General features: G+C 38.3%; 1 protein-coding gene across 3 annotated transcripts in view; it reads right to left on the bottom strand.

Moving 5' to 3' along the window:
• The window catches only part of THADA (THADA armadillo repeat containing), a 207,324-nt gene that overhangs the window by 88,828 nt on the left and 99,128 nt on the right, over positions 1-19,368 (bottom strand). For all 3 annotated transcript variants that reach the window (XM_042474414.1, XM_042474421.1, XM_042474430.1), the window contains 2 exons: positions 11,593-11,682; positions 9,959-10,090 (listed from right to left, as the gene is read on the bottom strand). In XM_042474414.1, coding sequence (XP_042330348.1) covers positions 9,959-10,090; positions 11,593-11,682 — 222 coding nt within the window. The remainder of the gene's footprint in view (positions 1-9,958; positions 10,091-11,592; positions 11,683-19,368) is intronic.

Below are 19,368 nucleotides of genomic sequence, written 5' to 3'. Positions count from 1 at the left end.
GCCTTTGAGGGAGAGAAGAACAGCCAGCATCTGCTGGACCTAACCCCCCCCCCCCCACACTGCCATTCCCTTTTCCTTGTGTGCCTTGTTTTTAGATTGTAAGCCTCAGAAAAAGGAACTGTCAAATACTCAAATAAATAAGATGAGATGGTTTGGACTATCTGAAAAGTTCATGAAAAAGGCAGTATGCAGTAAAAGGCTTCACCACCAGTTTATTTCAGCAAAAATTTCGCCTGGAATATTGTGTCCCGTTCTGGGCACCACAATTCAAAAAGACGTTGACAAGGTGGAGCGTGTCCAGAGGAGGGTGACCAAAACAGTGAAAGGTCTGGAAACCATGCCCTATGAGGAGAGACTTAGAGAGCTGGGTATGTTTAGCCTGGACAAGAGAAGGTTAAGAGGTGATATGATAGCCCTGTATAAGTATTTGAAAGGGTGTCATATTGAGAATGGAGCAAGCTTGTTTTCTGCTGCTCCAGAGTATAGGACCTGGGGCAATTGATTCAAACTACAGGAAAAGACAATTCACCTCAACATTAGAAAGAACTTTCTGACAGTAAGAGCTGTTGGATAGCAGAACACACTCCCTTGAAGTGTGGTGGAGTCTCCTTCTTTGCAGCTTTTTAAACCAAGGCTGGATGGCCACCTGTCAGGGGTGCTTTGGTTGTGTGTTCCTACAGGGCAGGGGGTTGGACTGGATGGCTCTTATGGCTTCTTCCAACTCTTAAGATATTGGTGACCTTCTTGAGTAGCTGACTGTTTCCATTTTGAAGAATTCTGCTGCATACATCAGTAACAATGTTGCTTGATGCTATTTATTCCAAAACTGAATCAAAGAAAGAAAGGAATTCAGTTCTAAGAGCCAGAGTACAATACTCAATCTATAATCAAGTCAGCAGGAATCAGGTGGGAGAATCCCTTTTCCTTTCCAGCAAAGAATGCAATACTGTGATTGCTACTGTATGTCATTCAACCATTTTCTGTTGTCAGTTAAGTTTAGCCAGTACAAATTTATTGAACAAAAGTCCAAAGAGAAAGGCGCTGAAACACAATAGTCCAGCAGATGTAAACAAGTCATAAAATTCTAGGCTGGAGCGCCAGTTCTTGCTTCCTTGTTTTTGAAATCATAAAGCAGCCCTTCAACAATACCATATCTGATTCTGGAGTTCCTGTCTATAAAAAATACTATTTCCTCCTGGCAGTTCACAATAAACACGGGAAATTTATTTGACTTGTCAAATAAAGTCTCCCAAGATTAAAAAGTGCTGGTGGCAATCAAGCTAACTGTGTTTGCATATATTCTAAAATGAAACATAGTTCCTTCAAGTTAAAAAATAAACAGTATGCCAGCAATAAGTCTGGACTTAACAGCATGATGACAATGAAATCACTCTAAGATCTTTCTTTTCACTTGTGTTTTTTTTCCCCGTCAGGTTAATCTGAAGGGATTTACTTTTTGATAATGTATAAACAAAGCAAAATACACATGCTGTATCATACGACAGCTGTAAAATCTTGAGGCGAAACCATAAATTTATTAATCATCTAACTGGTCTCAATGTTTGGGCTCTAAATATTTAACCTTTGCATAGTCAGACTGAACTTTAAAACTACAGCATGCCCCCAACCATTACAAGAACTACACTGTGTCTTGTGAAGGTTTTCTTGAAATCTTGGCAACCCTGAGCTATGTTTTTGTTGCAGGGGGGAAAGTGTGTTGTTTTCCCTTTATACTTTCCTTCATGGGAAGTCTAATTAGAAACAGATATAGTCCTATAAGTGATTCAACACAATTGAAAGGCACTCTGGAAAACTTTCTGTAACAGTCTTTCTATAGCTAACAGTATATTTATATGAAAAGTGTTTCGTTTAGGCACGCTACAGCAAGTGCCATATTTCTCATTTTCAGGACAATCCTAAGAATGCGCTCTTACCAGCATTAGCAACAATGCTAAAATGAAAGCTGATTTATATAATGCAGGTAATAAAAACATGTAATTTACATTACACATTTCTCTTATATAATTTATGTAGTTACATGGGGAGAAGTGTTGTAATCCAAGATGCAAAAAAATCCACCTCTCAAGGGCTCCCAGAAAGCAACCTTGCCATACTGAAAGTGAGTGGAGTTTGTAATACAGAAGAGAAGTTGCTCTTGAAAGGTGGCATGCGGTGCAGGAGTAAAATTTCTCACTGGATTACACCATAAATGAAAGGGCACTGCTGGGGCACAGTATTAGCTGGAAAGCATACTGAGCAAAGCTTGATCTAGCATGATCCCTAACCAACATCAGAACTTGCACACACCAGCTAGAGTTGTCAACATCCAATGCATAACAAACAGTAGTAATTTGTACTATACTAGCCCAACCATTCCTGAAAATATTCATTTAAAACAAGAACAATATATGCAAAAGAACATTAATTGACAAAGTTCCAAGGTATCTTTTAAATATATGATGACACCAAAGAATCCACAACGGCTATAAAATATACATTTGCCTTGCACTAAAGTTGAATTCACACTGCAGCATTAAAGCAGTTTGACACAACTTTAACTACAATGACTCTATCCTACAGAATCCTGGGATTTGTAGTGTGGTGAGGCACCACAGCTCTCTGACAGACCAGGCTGAATACTTAATAATAAATAATAATAAAGTTTTTATTTGTATCCCGTTCCTTCCTGCGATCAGGGCGGCTTACAGCAAACTACAAATCCCATGATTCTGTAGGATAAGTCATGGCATGTAAAGTGGTGTCAAACTGCTTTAATTCTGCAGTGTGACTACATCCTGAATCAGCCCAGATGTAAAGAAGGACAGCAGTTATCCAAGATCCTACTACCTAAAGATCTTTTCAACTGGAAACACTAGGTAAGCCTTGTAAATGCAACATTATGTGTCCTGACCGCATATATACAGTCGGCCCTTCTTATACACAGATTTTTTTATACACGGATTCAAGCATACACGGTTTGAAAATGTTCAAAAAAAGTATAAATTTCAAATATCAAATCTTTATTTTCCATTTTTTTTATAAGGGACACCATTTTGCTATGTCATTATATTTAATGTGACTTGAGCATCCGCAGATTCTGTTAACCACGGGGGATCTTGGAACCAAACCCCAGCATATAACAAGGGTCCACTGTATTAAGGTATGCAAACACTTCAACCTAATTTCTTGTAACCTACGATTTTAACTATTTGAGTTAAAGATTGCTCAAACTAACTGTAGACAAAGCATCTGAAGATGTATTATTCAGATGTTAATTGTTACAGAATAATTTGGGCTATCAGAGGATCCCTTCGAAATGTATGGCTTCTGTGGTACAGCCTGGGAGGATGAGACAACTCTTGTCTTGGAAAGACAACTCTCATTCTTCATGCTTCAAAAGGTGGTAGTACTGACTGAACTTGGGACTTCTTCTTGTAAAGAATGTGTTCTACCACTATGCAGCCATGCGTATATGTGACACAACCAGGAATCAATTCTGAGATTCAGTTGACAAAAGCATCATTTCTGAGCATAGACTGTCTGTTGAAACTTTCTATCTGACTATCTTTCTCCCCATCCCAGTCAATAAAACTTTTTCCCCAGAAAAGGCAAATTCTATTGGCTTTCTATTTCCAGTTTTCATATCACAAGTCCTCTTCTGCTCTTCATTCAAGATCAGCTTTTTTAAAAAACTGTAGGTTTCACTTCTGAGAATGATAGGAATGTGACTGTTATTTTTAGTGGTCATTTAACAAGCAAGCAGAAATAAAAGCACTCCTTACTCCACTTGTGTATAACATTTCTAAGAAGTTATCTTAATGAAATGAAAAGCTGTACTCTCCACTCTCAACCACTGTCCCCATCCTCTGCATGCATGTGTATTCAGACTTTGCACCCTAGAGAAATATTTTCTCATCATATTTCAGAGGCTTCATCCAGTTTTTCCAGGATTCTTTATTTTGACTAGGTGTTTATTGTACTTTACAGAGACAATTTTTCCAACCCACGATGACTTCAACCAGCTTTGTTTACCAATTTGTTGAAGCTACATGGGGTCCATCACAAAATTGACTTTTCTAATTATTTAGCTAATATTGTTCCAAATAAAGAATAATTCTGTCAAATGAAGTCATTTAGAAAAAAAATAACAAATCTGGCAAATTAAAAAAAAGTTGTTTGAAAGTCATAACTACATTTTATCCATTTTAACAAATGGAGACCCAGAGACATAAGAATTAAGAAAAGCCGTAAAATAATAATTATAAGGATAACACTGTCTCCTCTTTATTATTTAAGATTGGAAACTTGCAACAATGACTGCATCTGCACTGCAGAAACAATCCAATTTGAAAAGACTTTAACTGCCATGGCTCAATGCTATGGAATTCTGAACCTGTAGTTTGCTGTGTCACCAGAGCTCTCTGACAGAGAAGGCTAAATGTCTCAAAAAACCCCAACAATTCCCAGGATTCCATGGCATTGACAGTTAAAGTTGTATCAAACTGGATTATTTCTGCAATGTGATTGCATCCAATGTGAGCAATTATTTCCTCCAGTGAAGACCACAAATACTTGGGGATTGCACAATCTGGTTAAACACTGAGAGGAAGCTGAAAGCTATGAAAACAAAGATCCTGTTTGAATACAGTGGCCCCATCTCAAGATGAATTCAGAGCCCTTTTAGCTGAAATTAATCTGAAATGAGTTTGCACCCCTCTTCTTCTGTTTCTCCACCTTCTCTGTCAAGAGAAGATACCTATCAGGGGGAAGTGAGTGCAACAGAGAGTTGGCAGAGCACATGGTACACTCATCCAGCTCTCAAGGACAAGTGCCCCATGTGCCATTTCTGATCAGATCATGGGCTTGACTCTTCTCCCCTTGACCCAATGTTGTCTTGTGCCTTCAGGTCGTTTCCAACTTATGGCAACCTTAAGGAAAACCTATTACAGGGTCTCCTTGATGTGATTTGTTCAGAAGGACCTTCCTCTGAGGATGAGTGTGTGTGACTTGGCCAAGATCACCCAGTCGGTTTCCAAGGCCAAGCACGGATTTGAAATCTGGTCTCCAGAGCCCTAATCCAACACCCAAACCATTACAATACACTGTTCCAATGTAGGAAATAACAAATAAAAGGCTGGTAAGGTTTCCATTCATGGGGCTTGTAGTCAGGTCCATCATCTTACTGGAAATGATGTGCCAATGGGTTATCTGTTATTGAGAAGGGACTCCATAGGACCTCCCAGTCTCTTTCACTGCTTGTTACATTCTCTCCCTTTCCCAAAGTAACATTTTCCTTTTGTTTTTTAAACTTGGAGAAGTGAGATGGCACAAAAATTGAGCTTTTCTAAAGTTTAAGTCAGGAAAAAAAGTTGAATTATGTAAAACATTCTTTATGAGCACTATAAGTTTTCAGGACAAGCAAGAGAGGGCTCACCCACTTCTAATAAGAATTCTCGATCTCCTATGCATGCGTAAGATGTTAGTTTTGTGGCAACTGAAGGTAATAACTTAAATATTCATCTTCAGCATTTCTACTGATCATAAGCACACAGCTTTCTATTAAGAGCAACACAAAATGTAAAAAAGGCCCCAAACAGATGGGCCAAATGAAATGCTTCTGGACACTTTGGGGGCAAGATATTAAAAAAACGCACACCCCCAAACTGCCAGGAAGCCTCGCTGAGTCTGCCTAAGGTGGCCCAAACCTGACCACAAAAGGAATGGCAAAAAGCCACTACTGCCAGCGGTCCATTCAAAACCACAGCAGCAGCCAGCGTTGGGACCGTGGTGTCTGGTCACAGCAGTCCCACAGCATGCCCCATCTACATGGACCCACATTTAATCAAACCAGTCTTCTTTCAACTACTGGAATATAGCAATAACAATAACAAATACATTTCTACTCCGCTTATCAGTGAACTAGCACTCCCTAAGCAGTTTAAAATGTGTACGCTAATCGCCCCCGACAAGCTGGGTACTCATTTTATCAACCTATAGAAGGATGCAAGGCTGAATGGACCTTGGAGCCCCTGGGTTCGAACTCACAATCTTGTGGATTGCGGTACAGGCATTTAAACACTGTGCCACCAGGACTCCTGGAAGGTGTCTTCTTCCTTTGGTAGCTTGACAACATAATGTTGAATAGCTGGGACAACCAGGAATTACCCAGCAGTCCCTTAGATATAAATATTAGAGGGAAAATGGTTAACCAATTTTTAGATGAAGAACATCAGTGCAACTAAAATAATATTTAACTGATAGCAAAGTGATACAACTAGCAAGGACATTTTTAATATATAAAAACAGTTGTCAGAACCAAATCAATTCTATATACTATGCATGCTCTTCATACCCATGAGTACATATATGTTCATGGCAGACCTGTATTATTTGCTTTACTTATCAAAAGAACTCATTTGGATAGAGGGGATCTATTTTTAGACAAAAGAAGGCAGAGCTCAAGGGCAGTGATATTTAAACATCTCTCAAGAAAGATATGGCCTGCCTCAGCAAAGAAATAAGCAATTAAATTACATCAACCAATTCCACATATCTGTATTTCTATCAATATTGGCAGAGTAACAAATTTCAACATTTTTTTAACAAAAACATTTCAGGCATAACGTCATGCTATCTAAAGCTGTTCACTAAATATTGACACAGTCACACCCCAAAGACTATTTAGATATGAATAGTTTTTGTATGACTTTCAAAAATCAACCTCTCAACACCCTTTAAGAGTTAGAGTTTTTTAAAACAGAGAGTCATAGGTCCTTCATAATTGCCAGACTGGGGAATACTGACAAAAATCACTCACTTGACATACTTTAGATGAACCTCAAAAGCATGAAAATAGCAGATTTAGCAATTTTACTACAAAGTTAATATACTTAATTAAATGTTGCATTCTTGGCCTGAAGACACTATTATACAAGTTCAATTAAATTTGTATAAAAAGAGTGCTAAGGAAGCATGACCATTTTAAATAGTTGCAATCTATTCCTATACAAGCAGCACAAAGAGGTGCAGGCATGTTATTCAATGTTTATGCCTTGTAGAAGGCCCTATAGGGAACAGCAAGGCATTAAAGCTATCTTACAGAACAATTCTGCGTGGTGTACACGGCAACATAGCTTTTTTTCCTAGTATGTTTCCCCATACAGATCTTAATTTTTACACACAGAGTCTGGTGGCCATTTTGAGGGCTGTCATTATTTAATTTAATCAATATATCTACTGCATTATCATGGTATTTTACCCAGTCATGGGTACCTGGTACAGTAATAATTTGAACCAAGGTCAAAGAATGTCTATCATCAATACTACTACCACCACACCATAATCACTGATTTCATATATACATATATTTCATACAGTATGCCGAAAAACTACCAACTGTTCATGAACAGTGGCATCACTAGGGCTGGCATCACTCGGTGTGGTTACTCGTGGTGTCACTCCCCCCCTTCCCACTGATCTCCAACCAAACTATACCATACAGAATCCTCAGTAATGTTTTTTGCACTAATAGTACTCATAAATCGCAAATCCCATATATCACTGAATGTAATGGCAATAGTTGTGACATAAACAACTAGCAAAAGTAAAATTATATCTTTAAATTACAATATCATACACACAGCCTAAACGCATTTGCATGTACAGTTTCATGTGGTTAAAGTGAAAATTTGGTAAGATGTGATGTTTTTAAAGAAAATCTTAAAAAAATAAAAGTTTAAATTTTTACTTTAAAAAAACAAAACCCTGAGGCCTCTCCTTTCTTCTCCGACTTTGCCTTGCCCAATTCACACCATCTCTTCCACTCTACTCCAACATTTTAAAGGACACATCTGACCGCCCCTGTCAAAAGGCAAATGTTTGGGGAGCAGTGGTGTCACCCCTCCTTCAAGGTATCACCTCATGTGTCCCACAAGCCCTACAGCCCTTTATTGACACCGCTGCTTATGAAGATGGCTAGTGAATTTTGTAACTTGCAGTATCTAAAGATCCAAAGATAGAGTTTTAATGTTGCTCCCATTAATTCTGCTACACCCATAATTTGTTTGATATTAGTTTTATGGATGTAGATATCAGAGTTATTGAATCAGGAGTTTTAAGCAGATGACCAGTGGCCACTTGGGAAGATGAGTTCAATATGATTATCTGCAGAAGAAGGTGGAGACATGTCAAGTTAAAGCAAACAACCAGAAAATGAACCTGAGTTTTAACAGAGAGGACAAAGAAGAGCAAGGCAACTTCTGTAATGGTGTTCTCTGAAAATTGCTTTAAAAGTTGGTATGGAATTACTGAAAGAATGTTGTGATGGTGATGCAATAGGCAAATTTAATTAATTAATGAGAATATAACCACTGGGGTGATAGAGGACACCATCTCTACAGGAACAGTGTCAGGTATATTAGTGGAAGCAACATGTTACTTTAGGTAAACATTACATAAAGTCATATCAGCACATTACAACTTAGACTACTAGACTATCAAAACAGACATAGAAATTAGAAAACAATCAGGAAATGAACATCAGTCTGATGATCAAGTCAAGTGGTTGAGTGCTAGCAAGAAAAAAACATAAGCTCAGAAAACACATAGATTCTTCAATGCCTGGACTTCTGAATTTCCTCTCTTACTTCTGGGCAGCCATTAGAAAACAGGATGCATCTGCTACCTGATTTAAATGCATTTTATCCTGTCAAAACTGGGAACTCAAATTAATTTAGCCTGGTTTATTGAAACAATTCAAGGCTGAAACCACAAACCTTAATTCAGTAAAATGTAATTTAAGCAAACCATAGCTTGACCTAGTTTACATGATGGGACAATTTGTAGTTAGTTTAAACCAGGAAGCAAATGATTCCAATGAAGCTCTCAAGCCATGCTGGAGTGAGTGTGCTTGAGCAGTCTTATTCTCATAACTGAAAATTATAGCCTGAATGAGGCAGAGATGTGATTACTTCAAAAGGACCCAAAACCACAATGGAACACAGAAAGGGGGAAGAGACTAAGAGCCAATATGTTAAACTGTGGTACAGTGCGCCCTTTTCTTATGCGGGGGATCCGTTCTGGACCCCCCCCCCCCCCCCCCCGACATAAAGAAAAAACGCATATGCTGGAGCCCCAAGAGAAGTAATGGAGCTCGTGCCCAAGGTGCACCCCATTACTTCTTCTGCTCGCCCCTCTGCTTATTTTCAAGGGCGCAGATCTCAGATCCACTCATTAGGAGGGGCAACTGCACAGTATTTGTTAAATTGTATGCTACCATTCACTAATAGCCTATCTTCTGATATTTGGGTTGGATTTAACCTTTGTGGAGCAGCTAGTTGGGTTCAGAAGGAAATATGTTTTTTCTACAAATACCCACATAGACTTGAAAGCAATAATATAATAAATAGCTTCTGTTGTTTTTAAAGCAGTTAAACATGGAACTTCTGATCGATTCAGAATCACATATTTTTCATTCTCGCTGATAAAGGAAATAAACATAATTGATAAAAGAAACTTGATAAAGGAAGGAAACTTACTACCAAATAATTTTGTTTCCTACCTTTTATTTTTTATATATAAAAACCTAATCAGGTTTATATCTGTTTACCTTCAGTGCTACTGCAACCTCAGATTCTCACCAGGCCAGGCTATTTCCCTTCTAATAAAAAAAGACTTCACACAATTGGATCTGGGCACATTAATAGACTACATTTTCTGAGTGATGTAGGGCAAAGGAAAATACCCTTAGCATTTCTTTCTAATGTTTTATGTGAAAAATGCTGATAAATTATGTTTCATTCAGTCTCATCTTATACAAGGACCAATTCTTCTCTGGTTTTGGAAAATAAATGTAGGAAATGAATAACTGAAAATGAATCCTTAATTAATAATAGCTCTATAATTAAAGCAATGTGGAACATTCCAAGCAAACTAAAGTCTTTGTAAAATAAAAACTTACCTCAAAATAAAAGGAACAAATGGAGCCATGCTAAGAGCAGAATATGTCCCATCCATTGGTGATGGATACAGCTTACTCAAGATCAAAAGCAAAAGGAACAAGCTTGGATGGAGCTCCAATTCACTTGTTTTGCTACATCAAAAGAGTAAAACTTTGTTAAAAGTATTTATAAAAATCTATCTCTAACTTGCAAGAACCCCCAATACTTGATTCAAAAAGAAGCTGCACAATAATTTGATGTTACAAGATACTGTATAAGAGCCTGCATGGTGTAGTGGTTTGAGAATTGGACCACTGGGAGACTAGAGTTCAAATCCTTGCTTGGGATCACCATGGGCTGAGGAAGGCTGAGAGTATGTAAACAGTGAAAACTGAGAGTGTGCAAACAATGCAAACACCCTATGAACAAATACTACCCTGTGAAACATTTATGTTAGATTCATCATAAATCATAAATTAATTGAAGGAACACAACAACAATACAAGATAGTTAAATAATTTGCTCTTTTTTTATGTAAATAATGAAAATCTTTCTGCTCCACACACAAAGATACCAGAAATTCTTAAGCTTGGCCTATGCCCACACAGAACAACATACAGTTAAAATAAAAGGCAAAACCCCCACACTGAATATTGCCACACCAGCTAACAGGATACTGAAAAACTGCTCTCAATTTTACATTCTTACTACAGTCTCAGATTAAGGCAACATTCAAGAAGGCCTTCAGCCTCATCCACACACTTATACAGATGGGGCAAAGTACAAGTCGTTGGGAAAGGGGTCAAGACTTACAGAGTTCAAGTTAGGAACCATAATGCTTTACTTCAACATGCCTTTTTCAATTAAAAAAAAACTAGGAAACATCTTATTTCTTTAATTATTCCAAAAATACTTAACAACCGATAGAGGTAATTTTTGATGTATAAAACTGAATGACCAGAGTTTGATGCAGAATGATTTGGGTAGGGAAATCTGTTAATCTACTCAGGGAATTCAGCTGTTATTGGATGGGATTGCAAGGGCAGGTTTGTGGTTTAAGGAAACAGTAAAGTTGGCAGGTAGAGCTTCTGAGCAACTTCTCATGGCTGATTTTTAAAAGTTTGTCTTCCTTGCTTTTAATTGAACATTAACTGTACTTGCTGATGACATGCATTTGTATTTATTGCAACTGCTTGTATTTTAAATTATTTATATTTAATATAATTTTACTATGTTTTGTATTTTTAAAAAAGAGCAAGTCACTTTGGAAGACATGATTTTGAAAAAAAAGCAAGAAACAGATTAGATAAATAAAGAAAACATACTATGGAAAAAGTGAACTGCAAAATGACATATACGAAAGGAATGGCTAGAGGACATAAAGATATAATGCATACTGATGCCTTGAGCATTTTTTTAATTGTTTGTTTTTAGCTGTAACAACAAAGAAACAGCAAAAACAAAGCACATCTTTTTTTCTTCTCTTCTATGCATCAGTGTTTCCAAACAGTTTTAAATTCAGAGTGTCATCTTTTTATGTCCAAAAGGTATATGCGCAACTGAAATAGAGCGAACTGCTTTTTTTAAAGCAAGCACACACACACTCACATGTGCACATTCAGCAGTGATTCAATCAATTCATCTTCTTTCTTACCTGTCTACTGTGCTAGTTACAAGTTCCAACTGACTGAGCAAAAATGGATAAAGATTTGGATATCGAGTGAAGAACTCTGTCCCAGACATTCTGTAAAAGAAGAAAAAGATTCAGCATTACAGAGCTGCATGCTAGTACAGTCGGCCCTTCTTATACACAGATTTTTTTATACACGGATTCAAGCATACACAGTTTGAAAATGTTCAAAAAAAGTATACATTTCAAATATCAAATCTTTATTTTCCATTTTTTTATTATTATTATTATTATTATTATTATTAACCTTTATTTATGAAGCGCTGTAAATTTACACAGCGCTGTACATGCAATCTTTTTAGTTAGACGGTTCCCTGCCCTCAGGCTTACAATCTAAAAAAGACATAATACAGAAGGAGAAGGGAGTGGTGGAGGGAAAGGGTAAGAGGTCCAGCAGTTCCTCTCAACCTCCGAGGCCTGGACCAAGGCAGATGGACTGGAGGGAGGGCAAGGCTTCATAATGGATGGTTAATCATTATCCAGGGAAAATACATAATCACAAGTAGGATAATACATATACAGTACATAGGAATACAGGAAATGGATCGATAAACAGCCAACAACAGAACATCAGATAGTAAGCGACAATTATGCGATGCCTGGGAAGGCTTCTCTGAATAGGATGGTTTTCAGCTCCGTTTTGAAGCTGGTTAAAGAAGTGATGGCTCTTGCTTGTGGAGGAAGAAGGTTCCAGGAGTGAGGGGCAGCAAGTGAAAAGGGGCGAATCCGGGATGGGGCAGAGGAAATCCTGGGCTGAGACAGCAGACCTTGACTACCAGAACGGAGGGCCCTGGTGGGAAGGTGAGGAGAAAGAAGGTCTGATAAGTAAGGAGGGGCCAGTCCATGGAGGGCTTTGAATGTCGACAGCAGGAGCTTATACTGAATGCGGAAAGGGAGAGGGAGCCAGTGAAGGGATGCCAACACAGGAGAGATGTGGTCAGAGCGGTGGGTGGAAGTGATAATGCGTGCAGCTGAATGCTGGACAGAGATTAAAGGACGGAGGTGAGAAAAAGGAAGCCCAGCCAGGAGGACATTACAGTAATCCAGTCGTGAGATCACTAGGGCATGGACCAGGATCTTGGCAGTAGAGGCAGTGAGATATGGTCGGATTTTGGCAATATTGTACAAAAGGAATCTACAAGCCTTGGCTGTGGTCTGGATCTGAGGGATACACGACAGAGAAGAGTCAAAGATAAAGCCAAGACTGCGGGCTTGCTGGACTGGTTGAATGGAAATGTTGTCCACAGAGACAGAAAAGGAGTGTTGAAGGTTGGGCTTAGGAGGAAAGACAAGAAGCTCCGTCTTGGACATGTTGAGCTTCAAACGCCGATGGCGCATCCACTGTGAGACAGCTGTAAGGCAAGATGAGACTTGCTGTTCAAGCCTTGGAGAAAGGTCAGGGGCAGAAAGATACAGCTGGGTGTCATCGGCATACAGATGGTAGGAAAAGCCAAAAGAGCTAATGAGTTTTCCTAAGGACAGTGTGTAGAGAGAAAACAGAAGGGGACCCAGAACAGAGCCCTGGGGAACTCCAACAGATAAGGGAACAGGAGAAGAAGTCTGACCCCCTGCAACTACTGCAAAAGATCTGCCAGACAAGTAAGATCTAAACCAGTCGAGAACAGAGTCTGAGAACCCAAGGTCAGAGAGTATGTCAACTAGAAGACAGTGATCAACAGTGTCAAAGGCTGCAGACAGATCGAGAAGAATGAGAACAGAGTAAAGGCCATTAGCCTTGGCCTGTAAAAGGTCATTCGAGATCTTAGTGAGAGCTGTCTCTGTAGAATGCCTTGGGCGGAAGCCAGACTGAAAGGGATCAAGGATGGAATTGGCTTCAAGAAACTCAAGACAGCGCCATTATTTTGCTATGTCATTATATTTAATGGGATTTGAGCATACATGGATTTTGTGATCCACAGGGGATCTTGGAACCAAACCCCAGCATATAACAAGGGTCCACTGTATTACGCTTCTATGACTTATGTACCAACAATTTCATCCCTCATTCTGATTAAGCATCAGAAAATCAGCAAGCATAATTAAAAATAAAAGCAATTTATAAAATTATACAGTATTTTTGAATTTTTAGAGGCTGATTCAGAAATAATGAAGGAGATGGCTATCAACTAAGAGGATCAACTATCTTGGACCTATTCTCACAATATATATAGAGAGAGAGATTGAGACAGAGTGAGTCTACAATGTGTAAATAGTGGAATCATGATACAGAGGAAAGACAAATGTGTACTCTACAATTTAAGAAAGATTTTTTTTTAAAGCTGAAAGAAGTAATGGGTGAGATCCCATGGTTAGAAACAATCAAGGAGAAAGGAGTTGGTGATGGATGAGAATATATTGAATGCACAATCACAAAAATTCCAACAAAAAATAAAACTAGGAAACAAGCCAGAGTGGCTACACAAGGAGCTTTCAAATAAGGCAAAATTTTGAGCAAGTATAAAAAATGGAAGAATGGGTAAATCAGCAGGAAAGAGTACAAATGAGAAGACAGCTCTGTGGGGAGAACATCAAGAGGAGTAAGGCTGAGAATGAGCAAGAGAGATTAAAATTAAAAAGTAGAGGTTCCTGGCTCCAGCTGCATTCAATGCAAGAGGAAGAATAATGAGATGGTAAGATTTTCTGCATGGAGAAAGAGAAAGGCTAATGAGAGATAGAACTACTCAACAAAAACTCCACCTTTATCTTCCCCCAAAATAAAATCAGGGATCAACCTAGTGAAAATAGAATAAATGATGTACCGAGGGGGCTGCAATCAAAGAAAATCAAAGAGATACCTACTTTACATGAATGGAAATCTCCAGGGGCAAATAGATTGCATCCAAGAGTATAACTTGGCAGATGTAATTTCCTAGCCTGTTTCTACAGTATTTGAGAATTCCTGGAGAACAGGAGAGCTATCTGCAGACTAAAAGAATCTAAGTATTGACCCCCATCTTCAAAAAGGAGGGAAAGGAAGACATGTGTAACTACCAATAGGTCAACATGATGTCAATGAAAGGAAAGATTTCAGAACAAATGATGAAACAGTTGGCTTGTGAGTACAGTCACAATGCACCAATTACTACGAGCTAGTATGGGTTTCTCAAAACCAAGGTGTGTCAGATTAATATTATCTCTGTTTTTTTAAAAAAGTTACTACAAACTGGTAATGTAAGGTAACTGTTACATGGATTAGTAATTGGTTGACCGGCTGAACCCAAACGGTGCTCAACAATGGCTCCTTTTCATCCTGGAGAGTGACCACAAGGCTCTGTCCTGGGCCCAGTGCTATTCAACATCTTTATCAATGACTTGGATGACAGAACTGGGGGCATACTTATCAAATTTGCAGATGACACCAAATTAGGAGGAATAGCTAATACTCCAGAGGACAGGATCAAAATTCAAAACGACCTGAATAGACTAGAAAGCTGGGCCAAAACTAACAAAATGAAATCCAACTGGAGAAATGTAAGGTACTGCACTTAGGGCGGAAAAATGAAATGCACAGATATAGGATGGGGGACACCTGGCTGAATGAGACTACATGTGAAAGGGATCTAGGAGTCCATGTAGACCACAAGTTGAACATGAGTCAACAGTGTGATACGGCAAGGGAAGTAATAGTGCCACTCTATTCTGCTTTGGTCAGGCCCCACTTGGAATATTGTGTCCAGTTCTGGGCACCACAATTCAAAAAGGACATTGAGAAACTGGAGCGTTTCCAAAGGAGGGCAACTAAAATGGTGAAGAGTCTGGAAACCATGCCCTATGAGAAACGACTCAGGGAGCTGGAGATGTTTAGCCTGGAGAACAGAAGGTTAACAGGTGATATGATAGCCCTGTTTAAATATTTGAAGGGATGTCACATTGAGGAGGGAGCAAGCTTGTTTTCTGCTGCTCCAGAGAACAGGACCCGGAACAATGGATGCAAGCTACAGGAAAAGGAATTCCACCTCAACATTAGGAAGAACTTCCTGACAGTAAGGGCTGTTCAACAGTGCAACACACTCCCTTGGAGGGTAGTGGAGTCTCCCTCCTTGGAGGTCTTTAAGCAGAGGCTGGATGGCCATTTGTTGGGGATGCTTTGATTGAGAGTTACAACATGGCAGGGGGTTGGACTGGATGGCCCTTGTGGTCTTTTCCAACTCTACAATTCTATGATTCTATGATTGGTAGATAAAGGGAATGCTGTGGATACAGTGTATCTTGAACTCCCTCAATAATAGTCATGTACACAAACTGGTAACATGTGGGCTAGATGATGCTACTACTAGGCGGATTTAGCTGGTTGATGGACCAAACCCAAAGAATGCTCATAATAATCACAGACAGAAGAGACAAAAATGGTATCACAGGATTCTATGCTGGTGACATCTTTAAATATCTTTTTATTGGTCAGCAAAAAGTTAGAACAGGGACAGGAGTCAAAAGAGTAAGGGGTCAGTTGATGTATAAATGTATAAAGAACAGTAAGAAATAAGCTGAAACTATTGTAACCATATGTGTTTAAACAACAAATAATTGTGAATAGTTTCATTATCCTTTTCTGTGAAATAAATTATTTCATTTATACAAAATAAATCTGAGGTTGTTACACTGAGATTAAGTTATTGATAAAGTCAGGTGCAATGGTATTTGCGATGGTGGCAGGTCATATAAAAGAAGAGGATTATCACAAATGGTGCCAATGGTGGAAAAGTAGAGGTCCCTGCATTGGTGGATTGAACAGTTTAAGACTACAGAGGGAAAACATGACTGAGTACTTATCCTGTACAAATACCATGCTCATACAAAACCAGATGTCCAAAACATTCTAGCCTAATATTTCTCTTAATACCACTGAATTATGTACAAGCAATTTTTCCTCATTTATATAGGTTCCTATCCCACTGTCTTAATTGATGCACTTTAGAAAAGTTACACCACTCATGTGCTTGTTTATACAAATTGGGGCTAAACCAGGGGTAGGCCGGGTTGCTGTCCCTCAGACAACTGGGGGGCCGAAGCAAAAAAAAAAAATAATTAAATAATTTAAAAATAAATAAATAAATAAACCGGGAGAAATGTAGGACAAAATTTTCAAATGCAGGCCACTTTTTCAATAAAAAATGGAGGACACGTGAAAAAATTTGCTGATTTTTTAAAAAATGTTAAGATAAATGCATGTTTCTGAGGCTTCTATAGACAATTGCCCCACCATGCCCTTTGCGTGAGATGCCAAAGGCCCCGGTGGCAATCGGCGGCAGGACCGGGCTGGGGCCGGTCCCAAGGCCTCGCCGGGCCGCATTCGGCCCGCGGGCCGCAGGTTGCCTACCCCTGGGCTAAACTCTTGGTCAAAACGTTTACCAGCATCTAACCAATTTAAATGCTTTAATAAATGAAGTAAGAATTGTGATACAGCTATTACACACTGAAAAGCGCTATAAAATCTGTACCCTCTTTGTAGCAATTCAAGCTTTTAAAAAATCAGAGAATAGGAAGAAAATGGCTACAGGCCAATTTGAGAAAGCCCTCAAAAAACATCTGTTATACCACAAAAACAAGTTAAGCATAGAGTTTCAGGCACTACATTTTTTTAAAAAAAAGAAAACACCAATAAGTCGCATTTCGTAACATGGTTTTTAAAAGAAATCTTTTAAGTTTCATGCTTACCCTAACTTAGCATGCTAACCAGAAGCAAAAAATATAAAAATTATTATACTGGTCAAAGACCGAATAAATTTTATTACTATTACTATAAAAATTAAAAAAGTCAAAGGATAAGAAAATTAAGTTGAGAATAAATCACTCTCCATTCAAAATGATCTTCTCAATAAACACTAAACATCTATGGTAAACACACTTCCCATTTCAGATCAAAGCATTTGTCTTCAAAATCTTACTCTTACAGTTCTCTATACACAAAATCAATGAAAGTAAGTAAAGTTTCAACATATGAAAGACATGGTTGAATACCAGAGCTCAACTAACATAACATGCCTTAACCACAAACCACTGGACAACCATTGCAAAATAGAGCAAAACAAATCTTCTGAATGAAACAAGTACAGGATCCTTTCACAGTAAGTGTACAGAAAGTCAGGAGTATGGCCTACTCAGTACACTACAAACATACTAGCAGGGGTTCTAGTTCTACATTTCAGTATAGTTTTTCAGAATTGTTAAGGTGAAAATAGGATATTTTTCAAAACCATAAGCAATCATAAGTTTAAAAATACAATGTAAGTAGAATACAACTGAATGTGCACCATGACAAAGTCAAAATAAAATACTCAGCTAGTATGTACAGTAATGTCGTTTGGATGGATAAATGGAAGAAATATCAAGCATTGCCTAGCAACTTAAAAGCAAACATTTAATAAGATGATCACTAGGAGACATGTAGATTTCCCATGGGCTGGAACTAAAGTTTGATTATGACCACATATTGCCTTCTTCATAAAAATGATCCAAAGAATTATGTTTTCAGGAGCAACTATGGCTATAACTGCAAACCCTTAAGCTCTGGAAGCATCTACCTCTATTTGGCAGCCACCAGAACCTCATTCTGGAGCCCCTTTATGGTCAGTGAATAAATCTAAGGCTCTGAATTGGCCTTTTGCTCAAGCTCTTCTGTGAGAATAGGCTATACAAAACTGTTTTGGCTGAAGCTGCCTAAGCTACTCTAGTTTTCCTACCTCTGGTATTTTCTGGTGTAATTTTTCACTCTGACTCCCTGGTACAAGATTACCCCAGTCACTGACTGCTATTTAGGATTGAACTCTGTAATATATTTAATATAAATTAATGGGCAAATCCTTTTTTTAAAAGATGGAGCATTTCTCTAGTAGCTAAGCTGACTCAATCGTATCAAGCAGCCATTTCTCTCTAATCACTGCCTGTCTGGATACAAACTGTTTTAGTACAGAGACTGGTTTATAGAGATTGCTACCCACAAGGAGCCATATTGTTGAATTGTAAATGATATTAATCTTCATTCAAATGTATTTTAAAATCTGCATTAAATGACTTCTGGTGTACTTTTTGATCCCATAGGAATTCCAAGGTTTTGTAGGGAATACAGATATCCGATGTCCCGAAGAGTGTTTGTGGGTGTAAAATGAATGTTCAGTTTGAGCAGCCTCTATCTAGACTTTACTTTTTGACTCCAAAAAGCAGCCATCCCCATTTCAGTCTTTAAAATGCTAAGATAGGTTGAGTTTCCCTTCTCTGAAATGCTTGGGGCCAGAAATGTTTTGCATTTAAGATGTTTCCACATTTTGGAATGTTTACATATATATACATACAAAAATATATACCTTCTACACATAGCCTGCAGGTAACCTCCACATATTTTTAAAAATAATTCTATGCAAGAAACAAAGGCAGGATACAGACCGCCCAAAAAAGAGTGGTCTCCCGCCGCCCTGGTTGGCTCCGTGGGGAAGCCGCCCATGTGAAAAATTTTGGAATATTTCAGATTTTAGAATTCCAGATAAGGGAATTATTATTACTATTCTTTCCAGTCCAAAACTACAGAAATTAGGATACAAGCATAAACCTTGAAGAAACTACTAATATTAGTGGTACAATGGAACAATTTGATGTTGCAGTGGTCACTGCAAGCATATTTCCCATATGTGGAGTTCCGTCTACTGCTTTGCTTATCCAATGCCCTACTACAAAAGTAACATCATCATCATCATCATTATTATTATTATTATTATTATTATTATTATTATTATTATTATTATTATT

This window comes from Sceloporus undulatus, chromosome 1 (assembly GCF_019175285.1).
Source record: "Sceloporus undulatus isolate JIND9_A2432 ecotype Alabama chromosome 1, SceUnd_v1.1, whole genome shotgun sequence".
Classification (NCBI taxonomy): Eukaryota; Metazoa; Chordata; class Lepidosauria; order Squamata; family Phrynosomatidae; genus Sceloporus; species Sceloporus undulatus.
Note: the sequence above shows the minus strand (reverse complement) of the source record. Positions and strands in the feature narration are given on the sequence as shown.